Genomic DNA, 10,220 nt, shown 5'->3' on the forward strand with positions numbered 1-10,220 from the left:
TCTAGTCTAGCAGACATAAAGCCTGTTCTAGTCTAGCAGACATGGAGCCTGTTCTAATCTAGCAGACATGGAGCCTGTTCTAATCTAGCAGACATAAAGCCTGTTCTAATCTAGCAGACATGGAGCCTGTTCTAATCTAACAGACATAAAGCCTGTTCTAGTCTAGCAGACATAAAGCCTGTTCTAGTCTAGCAGACACTACCATTAAAAACACTTATTTGAAGCTGCAGCCTTATAAAAGCTTGTTATAATACAAGCTGCTTATTTGAAAGTCAATCATAGACCATCTTCGAGTCTAAAAACATCCACATACAGTTGAGTTCGTTTACGATGCGTTTATTGAGAATACACACAACATGACTAGATGTAACAGAGACTGTTAACACTGCAGTGGGGAATGTGTTGCTGTCATGTTAAGTGTAGGACTCCAACAGTGTTGGAATGTAAGGTGGCAAAGCATGTTTATGCCTTTTAATATTCCTCTCCCTCCTCATCCTCTTCTCCCACGCTGTCAGTGCCCACCTCTTCATAGTCCTTCTCCAGGGCTGCCATGTCTTCTCTGGCCTCAGAGAACTCTCCCTCCTCCATGCCCTCACCAACGTACCAGTGCACGAAGGCTCTCTTGGCATACATCAGGTCAAACTTGTGGTCCAGACGGGCCCAGGCCTCAGCGATGGCTGTGGTGTTACTCAGCATGCACACAGCCCTCTGGACCTTGGCCAGGTCTCCTCCAGGAACCACCGTAGGGGGCTGGTAGTTGATACCCACCTTGAAGCCAGTGGGACACCAGTCCACAAACTGGATACTCCTCTTGGTTTTGATGGCAGCGATGGCAGAGTTGACATCTTTGGGAACAACGTCACCACGGTACAGGAGACAGCAGGCCATGTATTTGCCGTGACGAGGGTCACACTTCACCATCTGATTGGCCGGCTCAAAGCAGGCGTTGGTGATGTCAGCGACTGACAGCTGCTCGTGATAGGCCTTCTCAGCGGAGATGACTGGGGCATAGGTGGCCAGAGGGAAGTGGATACGGGGGTAGGGCACCAAGTTGGTCTGGAACTCTGTCAGATCAACATTCAGGGCTCCATCGAAACGCAGGGAGGCAGTGATGGAGGAGACGATCTGACCAATGAGCCTGTTGAGGTTGGTGTATGAGGGACGCTCAATGTCAAGGTTCCTACGGCAGATGTCATAGATGGCCTCATTGTCCACCATGAAGGCACAGTCAGAGTGCTCCAGGGTGGTGTGAGTGGTCAGGATGGAGTTGTAGGGCTCCACCACAGCCGTGGACACCTGGGGAGCTGGGTAAACGGCAAACTCAAGCTTAGACTTCTTTCCGTAGTCGACAGACAGACGTTCCATCAGCAGGGAGGTGAAACCAGAACCGGTGCCTCCTCCGAAGCTGTGGAAGATGAGGAACCCCTGGAGACCTGTACACTGGTCAGCCTGAATGGAGAAATGGTACAATAACATTGTTAGATGTTACCTTATGTTATAGCAGTAAGAAGATAATGGAGAACCTGTTTCCATGTTCTACCTAGAATCATAAAGGGTTCTTCGGCTTGTCCCTGTAAGATAACCCTTTATGGTTCCAGGTAGAACTTTTTGACTATTTTAAAATGCTTTCTTCCATAGAGAAGGTTTCTGAAGAACGTTCTAGAATGAAAAAGGTTCTGTGTAGAACCCTAGTTAGAGGCCTGTTTCAGAATGACGACTCACCAGTTTGCGTGTCCTGTCCAGCACAATGTCAATGATCTCCTTGCCAATGGTGTAGTGACCGCGGGCGTAGTTGTTGGCAGCATCTTCTTTACCAGTGATCAGCTGCTCAGGGTGGAACAACTGACGATAGATACCTGTCCTCACCTCATCTGAAAGACAAAGGTAGATTTAGAATATCCTAATAGTTTGAATATGAGGAATATCTTGGGACAGAATATCAAATCATTCAAAGCTTGTAAACCATAATCCAATAGGAAATCTCCAGGATTTCAGGAGTCTCATCTTACCGATGACAGTGGGCTCCAGATCTACGAAGATGGCTCGGGGGACATGCTTTCCGGCTCCGGTCTCACTGAAGAAGGTGTTGAAGGAGTCATCTCCACCTCCACAGGTCTTGTCACTGGGCATCTGTCCGTCCGGCTGGATCCCATGCTCCAGGCAGTACAGCTCCCAACAGGCGTTACCCATCTGGACTCCGGCTTGGCCCACATGCATGGAAATACACTCACGCTGAAAGAGAGAGGGCTCAAGGTTTAATGTCACACGCACACGTTCAGTGAAATGTCTTTCTCGCTAGCTCTAACTCCAACAATGCAGTCATCAGTAACAATGACAAGGTAGAACAAAAACACGTGATACATTAAGAGATCAACTACAGGGAAATGTCAATTAAATAATGTCTTTACACGTTAAATGACACACTGAAGTTGATATACAATGGAGTGGAGGGATGAACATGAAGGTTAAAAGCAATTTCAGGCAGTTTAAATTGCATTGTAATGTATTGTAGTGTATTGTCGTGTATTGTAGTGTATTGTAGTGTATTGTAGTGTATTGTAGTGTATTGTAGTGTAATGTATTGTAGTGTATTGTATTGTAATGTAATGTATTGTAGTGTATTGTAGTGTATTGTAGTGTATTGTATTGTAGTGTATTGTACTGTATTGTAGTGTATTGTAGTGTATTGTACTGTATTGCAGTGTATTGTAATGTAGTGTTGTAGTGTATTGTAAGTTATTGTAGTGTATTGTAATGTATTGTAGTGTATTGTTAAGTAATGTATTGTAGTGTATTGTAATGTATTGTAGTGTAATGTATTGTAATGTATTGTAGTGTATTGTAATGTATTGTATTGTAGTGTATTGTGGTGTATTGTAGTGTATTGTAGTGTATTGTAGTGTATTGTAATGTAATGTATTGTAGTGTATTGTAATGTAATGTATTGTAGTGTATTGTAGTGTATTGTAATGTATTGTAGTGTATTGTAGTGTATTGTAGTGTATTGTAATGTAATGTATTGTAGTGTATTGTAATGTAATGTATTGTAGTGTATTGTAGTGTATTGTAATGTATTGTAATGTATTGTAGTGTATTGTAATGTAATGTATTGTAGTGTATTGTAATGTATTGTAATGTAATGTATTGTGGTGTATTGTAGTGTATTGTAGTGTATTGTAGTGTATTGTAATGTAATGTATTGTAGTGTATTGTAATGTAATGTATTGTAGTGTATTGTAGTGTATTGTAATGTATTGTAGTGTATTGTAGTGTATTTTAGTGTATTGTAATGTAATGTATTGTAGTGTATTGTAGTGTATTGTAATGTATTCTAGTGTATTGTAGTGTATTGTAATGTAGTGTATTGTAATGTATTGTAGTGTAATGTAGTGTATTGTAATGTATTGTAATGTATTGTAGTGTATTGTAATGTATTGTAATGTATTGTAATGTATTGTAGTGTATTGTAATGTATTGTAATGTATTGTAGTGTATTGTAGTGTATTTTAATGTATTGTAGTGTAATGTATTGTAATGTAGTGTAGTGTATTGTAGTGTATTGTACTGTATTTTAGTGTATATTAGTGTATTGTAATGTAGTGTAATGTTTTGTAGTGTATTGTAGTGTATTGCAATGTAATGTATTGTAGTGTATTGTAATGTATTGTAGTGTAATGTAGTGTATTGTAGTGTATTGTACTGTATTGTAGTGTATTGTAATGTAATGTATTGTAGTGTATTGTAGTGTATTGTAATGGAATGTATTGTAGCATATTGTAGTGTATTGTAATGTAATGTAATGTATTGTAGTGTATTGTAATGTAATGTATTGTGGTGTATTGTAGTGTATTGTAGTGTATTGTAATGTAATGTATTGTAGTGTATTGTAATGTAATGTATTGTAGTGTATTGTAGTGTATTGTAATGTATTGTAGTGTATTGTAGTGTATTGTAATGTATTGTAGTGTATTGTAGTGTATTTTAATGTATTGTAGTGTATTGTAGTGTATTGTAATGTAATGTAATGTAATGTATTGTACTGTATTGTAGTGTATTGTAGTGTATTGTAATGTATTGTAGTGTATTGTAGTGTATTGTAATGTAATGTATTGTAGTGTATTGTAGTGTATTCTAATGTATTGTAGTGTATTGTAATGTAATGTATTGTAGTGTATTGTAGTGTATTGTAATGTATTGTAGTGCATTGTAGTGTATTGTAATGTATTGTAGTGTATTGTAATGTATTGTAGTGTATTGTAATGTATTGTAATGTAATGTATTGTAGTGTATTGTAATGTATTGTAGTGCATTGTAGTGTATTGTAATGTATTGTAATGTATTGTAGTGTATTGTAATGTATTGTAGTGTATTGTAATGTATTGTAGTGTATTGTAATGTATTGTAGTGTAATGTAGTGTATTGTAATGTATTGTAGTGTATTGTAATGTATTGTAGTGTATTGTAATGTATTGTAGTGTAATGTAGTGTATTGTAATGTAATGTATTGTAGTGTATTGTAGTGTATTGTAATGTAATGTATTGTAGTGTATTGTAATGTATTGTAGTGTAATGTAGTGTATTGTAATGTAATGTATTGTAGTGTATTGTAGTGTATTGTAATGTATTGTAATGTAATGTATTGTAGTGTATTGTAATGTATTGTAGTGCATTGTAGTGTATTGTAATGTATTGTAGTGCATTGTAGTGTATTGTAATGTATTGTAGCGTATTGTAATGTATTGTAGTGTATTGCAGTGTATTGTAATGTATTGTAGTGTATTGTAGTGTAATGCAGAATCAATCATAAATCTATTACTATAAGATCACTGTGATTAAGTGAAAGTAAAATCTGATTTTTTTTTTAAATACATGAGGGAAATTGTCAACCCGATTTAGCAAAATGACATTTAAACAAAGTCATTGGCTACGCTAGGCTATCCTGGATGTATTCAGCTGAATAGTGTGACCACTATCTTGAGTGTATGATACTAATACTGCACGTCATCTTGCAAATTCTTTATCTGACATTTGACGACAGATCGTTATTAATGACCCTGTATCTTTAAGAGCAGAGGACCAGAGAGGAAAAGGTCTTGTTCCTGTGGGCCACCCCTCCTCCTCTCCCCTTCCCCACCTCCTCCTCTCCCCTTCTCCCCCCTCCTCCTCTCCCCTTCTCACCCTCCTCCTCTCTCCTTCTCCCCCTCCTCCTCTCTCCTCACCCCTTCTCCCCCCTCCTCCTCTCCCCTTCTCCCCCCTCCTCCTCTCCCCTTCTACCCCCTCCCCCTCTTTCCTCACCCCTTCTCCCCCCTCTTCCTCTCCCCTTCTCCCCCCTCCTCCTCTCCCCTTCTACCCCCTCCCCCTCTCTCCTCACCCCTTCTCCCCCCTCCTCCTCTCCCCTTCTCCCCCCTCCTCCTCTCCCCTTCTCCCCCTCTCTCCTCACCCCAATCACCCCCTCCTCTCCCCTTCTCACCCCTCCTCCCTTCTTCCCCCTCCTGCTCTCTCCTCCCCCCTCCTCCTCTCTCCTACCCCCTCCTGCTCTCTCCTCCCCCCTCCTCCTCTCTCCACCCCTGGACCCTCTATCCCGCCCTCCTCCTCTCTCCTCATCCCTCCTCCTCTCTCCTCTTTTTTCCCTCCCTCTTTTTCTCTTTCCTCCCCCACCCCCAGTCCAGCTGCACACTCATTGCAGTGTAACAGCGTGAGATATCTCTCACACATACCCTAAAATCTGTAGAGAAAATGCCTAACATCACAGATCGCTCCTCCCTGTTCTCCTTTGTGCTCAATCATTCCATCCTCCTCTCAGAATGGCAGAAATTATTGTTTTTTAAATCACAGAACATCCAAATGATCAGTAATTCATGTTTTTTTTCTTCCCGGAAGCTAAGAGGTTTTCTATTTACACAGTGGATAGTTCATTACCAAGTAGAACAATGACTAAATAGATAGACATTAGAACACTGAAATCTGACCCACATTTGATGCATGGCTATAGATGATTCTGTCACAAGAATATTTGTTTACCAAAATGATACAATATAAATATTTAAACCAGTATAAACAGTGTATATATAACATCTAAAAGGGAAAATGCAGAGAATCACATGGTATTTTTGTAACAGAATAATCACCATCATTCACATTATTTTCCTCCAAATCCGTCCTTTACAATCATCAGCCTTATCTAAGCCCATCATTGAATATGAACGCCATGTGAAAGAAAGAATGAGAGAACGAATAAAGAAAAAGGGGATTTTATCATCTACGTCAGCAGTCAGTACTCACCATTTTGTCTGGTTTTTCTTTTTCTTCACAGGCTGACGTTTAGGATTCAGAAGAGAAGGCAGAACTGCAGCAGGAAGGAAGGGGTGGGAGTTTTATATGCTGTGGGGGGGCAGACAGCCCCAGCAGGAAGCTACAGCAGAGTCTGGTTGGTGGTGGAAGAGAACAGGGAAGTCCCTCCTTCTTTTAACAGACAAAGGCTGATGAGAGCTGACTCTCTATAAAGAATTATAGGTATAGAGAGCAGTAACAATGGCGTATTTTTGTAGACACTAACTCCTCCATGGCTTATTGGTCAAAGCCTATAGGTTTAGTGGTTTTGACGGGGGTTGTTTTTTTTGGGGGGGGGAGATAAACGTTGAACATAAGGTCTGTGGTAAAACAAAGGCTTAAGAGATCTGATACATTGTGTTTCTATGAGATAATCTTCATCGGCTACTGTTACTTTTTTTGTGAATTTTGAAGCGTTTTTGTCATCAAAACAAGCACATAGATGTTATAATAATGTTAATGTTAACAGACTGATATTATCTCATAGAAACAAAACATATCAGATCATCTAAGCCTGTGTTTCACCGCAAACCTTATATTCGGCATTTAGTCCAAAACCCCATTCATTTCCCCATTCATTTCTCCATTCTTTTCCCCATTCATTTCCCCATTCATTTCTCCATTCTTTTCCCCATAGCGAAGGTACTACATCGGGTGTGGTCCTTTCCCCATTCATTTCTCCATTCATTTCCCCATAGCGAAGGTACTACATCGGGTGTGGTCATTTCCCCATTAATTTCCCCATTCATTTCTCCATTAATTTCCCCATTCATTTCCCTATTCATTTCTCCATTCATTTCCCCATAGCGAAGGTACTACATCGGGTGTGGTCATTTCCCCATTCATTTCTCCATTCATTTCCCCATAGAGAAGGTACTACATTGGGTGTGGTCATTTCCCCATTCATTTCCCCATAGAGAAGGTACTACATCGGGTGTGGTCATTTCCCCATTCATTTCCCCATAGAGAAGGTACTACATCGGGTGTGGTCATTTCCCCATTCATTTCCCCATAGAGAAGGTACTACATCGGGTGTGGTCATTTCCCCATTCATTTCCCCATAGAGAAGGTACTACATCGGGTGTGGTCATTTCCCCATTCATTTCCTCATAGGGAAGGTACTACATCGGGTGTGGTCATTTCCCCATAGAGAAGGTACTACATCGGGTGTGGTCATTTCCCCATTCATTTCCCCATAGAGAAGGTACTACATTGGGTGTGGTCATTTCCCCATTAATTTCCCCATTAATTTCCCCATAGAGAAGGTACTACATCGGGTGTGGTCATTTCACCATTCATTTCCCCATAGAGAAGGTACTACATCGGGTGTGGTCATTTCCCCATTTATTTCTCCATTCATTTCCCCATTCATTTCCCCATTCATTTCTCCATTCATTTCCCCATAGTGAAGGTACTACATCGGGTGTGGTCATTTCCCCATTCATTTCCCCATAGAGAAGGTACTACATCGGGTGTGGTCATTTCCCCATTCATTTCTCCATTCATTTCCCCATTAATTTCCCTATTCATTTCTCCATTCATTTCCTCATAGCGAAGGTACTACATCGGGTGTGGTCATTTCCCCATTCATTTCTCCATTCATTTCCCCATAGAGAAGGTACTACATCGGGTGTGGTCATTTCTTCATTAATTTCCCCATAGAGAAGGTACTACATCGGGTGTGGTCATTTCCCCATTAATTTCCCCATAGAGAAGGTACTACATCGGGTGTGGTCATTTCCCCATTCATTTCCGCATTAATTTCCCCATAGAGAAGGTACTACATCGGGTGTGGTCATTTCCCCATAGAGGAGGTACTGGTCTGTGAGGCGTTTGACACATCCCACCTGTCAGATACTCCTCACTGTTTAATTGACTGATTCAACACAAGATCCAAGATGGCGTAGCAGTCAGACGTCTTTGTCCTGTCGTGTCCCTTGTATATATCATTTTACATATTTTTTCTTAGCATATCTTTTAAAATATTTTGCTAAACCTCAAGATCTAAATACTCTCCTGCAACCCGCCTCACCCAATGTGGCGTGGATCTGCTTTTTTCCCTAAAGTATTTATATTTACTTCGGATCTGGAATCCCTCAACTGAAGCTAGCCAGCTAACTACCAGCTATCAGTCAGCAAGCCATTGCCAGCGGTCATCTCTCGCCATTTCGAACAACGTGACTCTAACCAGAGCATAACGGAGCTATTATTTTTATCCTCGGATTCCTACCGCAAACTGAACATTTTCATCTGGATCTTCACAACTAGCTAACCGCAATCTCGGATGACTACTCCTGGCTAGCGTTTCCTTCCCAGAGCAAGCATCAATTACCTTGAAGCTAGCCCGGCCAGGGCTCCTGTGCTACCACCGAAGCATACTCCTGGGCTACAATATCAGGACCCCTTCTACAGCCGGTACGGGGCATGGAACCCCGCAGATCCCCTACGACTGGAATACCGACATAATCTGCCCGAGGACTCCAACATGCCCCTCAGACGGGAAGTCCGCTGAAGGCCCATTCTGCTAACCAGCTAGGCCTGCTAGCTACCTAGAGCTACTTAGAACCCTACTAATTCCACGACTGGTCTATCGACGTCACCGCAAGAAGAGGCAAAAACAGACTTACCCACATTGCGACGTCCCCCAAAGGCTAACTTTCTAGCCTCGGCTATCTGCTCGCTTGCTAACCCGGTCTGCAAACTGCTAGCTTTCCGGGCCCGGTCTGCTAACTGCTAGCTTGCCTGCCCGGTCTGCTAACTGCTAGCCCCTGCTAGTCCCTGCTAACTGCTTGCTTGCTAACCCGGTCTGCTAACTACTAGCCCCTGCTAACTGCTTGCTTGCTAACCCGGCCTGCTAACTGCTAGCTTGCCTGCCCGGTCTGTAACTGCTAGCCCCTGCTAACTGCTAGCTTGATAACCCGGCCTGCCAACTGCTAGCTTGCCCCAGTCTACTAGCTGCTAGCTTGTTTAGCCCCGGCCTACTAACTGTTAGCTTGTTAGCATCGGCCTGCTAACTGTCTGAATCGCCGTGTCCCCAGCCAGCCCAACCACTCACTGGACCCATATGTTCACTTGACTACGCATGCCTCTCTCTAATATCAATATGCCTTGTCCATTACTGTCCTGGTTAGTGATTACTGTCTTATTTCTCTGTAGAGCCTCTAGCCCTGCTCAATATGCATTAACCAACCATGTTGTTCCACCTGCTACATATGCGATGACATCACCTGGTTTAAACATCTCTAGAGACTATATCTCTCTCATCATTACTCAATGCCTAGGTTTACCTCCAATGTATTCACATCCTACCTTACCTTTGTCTGTACACTATGCCTTGAATCTATGCTATTGTGCCCAGAAACCTGCTCCTTTTATTCTCTGTTCCGAACGTGCTAGACGGCCAGTTCTTATAGCCTTTAGCCGTACCTTTATCCTACTCCTCTTCTGCTCCTCTGGTGATGAAGAGGTTAATCCAGGCCCTGCAGTGCCTAGCTCCACTCCCACCCCCCAGGTGCTCTCATTTGGACATCCATACCTGGATCTCACAGCTAGCTAGCTGCTATCCGTGTGACTATCGGCTTTCGTCGATTCCGGAGCTAACATCAATTGTTCCGGAGCTAGCCAGCTGAAGAGTTTCATCAATCACTCCTGGGCTGCAGTCACCTATCCGGACCCGTTTTGCTGCCTACGCGGAGCCCCACCGGGCCTTCACAGCTGGACTGCCAACGTTGTCTACCCGAGGGAGTTGTCCGGCTGGCTCCTCCGGCGCGACATTGCCTGGGCGCCCATCTGCGGCCTGCTAGCCGTTGGCTATCTTATCGGCTGCTATCTGAATAGACAATCGGACAATTTTTATTTTATTTTTAATAATTTCTTTTTCTTCTTGGGCC

General features: G+C 42.3%; 1 protein-coding gene across 1 annotated transcript; it reads right to left on the bottom strand.

The window, feature by feature from the left end:
• Window positions 1-320: 320 nt before the first annotated feature.
• LOC139380985 (tubulin alpha chain) lies at window positions 321-6,350 on the bottom strand. Its single transcript, XM_071124202.1, has 4 exons — window positions 6,283-6,350; window positions 2,010-2,232; window positions 1,723-1,871; window positions 321-1,449 (listed from the first exon to the last, which is right to left on the bottom strand). Exons 1-4 carry the CDS (start codon window positions 6,283-6,285, stop codon window positions 472-474), a joined length of 1,353 nt encoding a protein of 450 aa, XP_070980303.1. The 5' UTR covers window positions 6,286-6,350; the 3' UTR covers window positions 321-471.
• Between the last annotated feature and the right edge of the window lie 3,870 nt (window positions 6,351-10,220).

This window comes from Oncorhynchus clarkii, chromosome 22 (genome assembly GCF_045791955.1).
Source record: "Oncorhynchus clarkii lewisi isolate Uvic-CL-2024 chromosome 22, UVic_Ocla_1.0, whole genome shotgun sequence".
Lineage (NCBI taxonomy): Eukaryota > Metazoa > Chordata > Actinopteri > Salmoniformes > Salmonidae > Oncorhynchus > Oncorhynchus clarkii.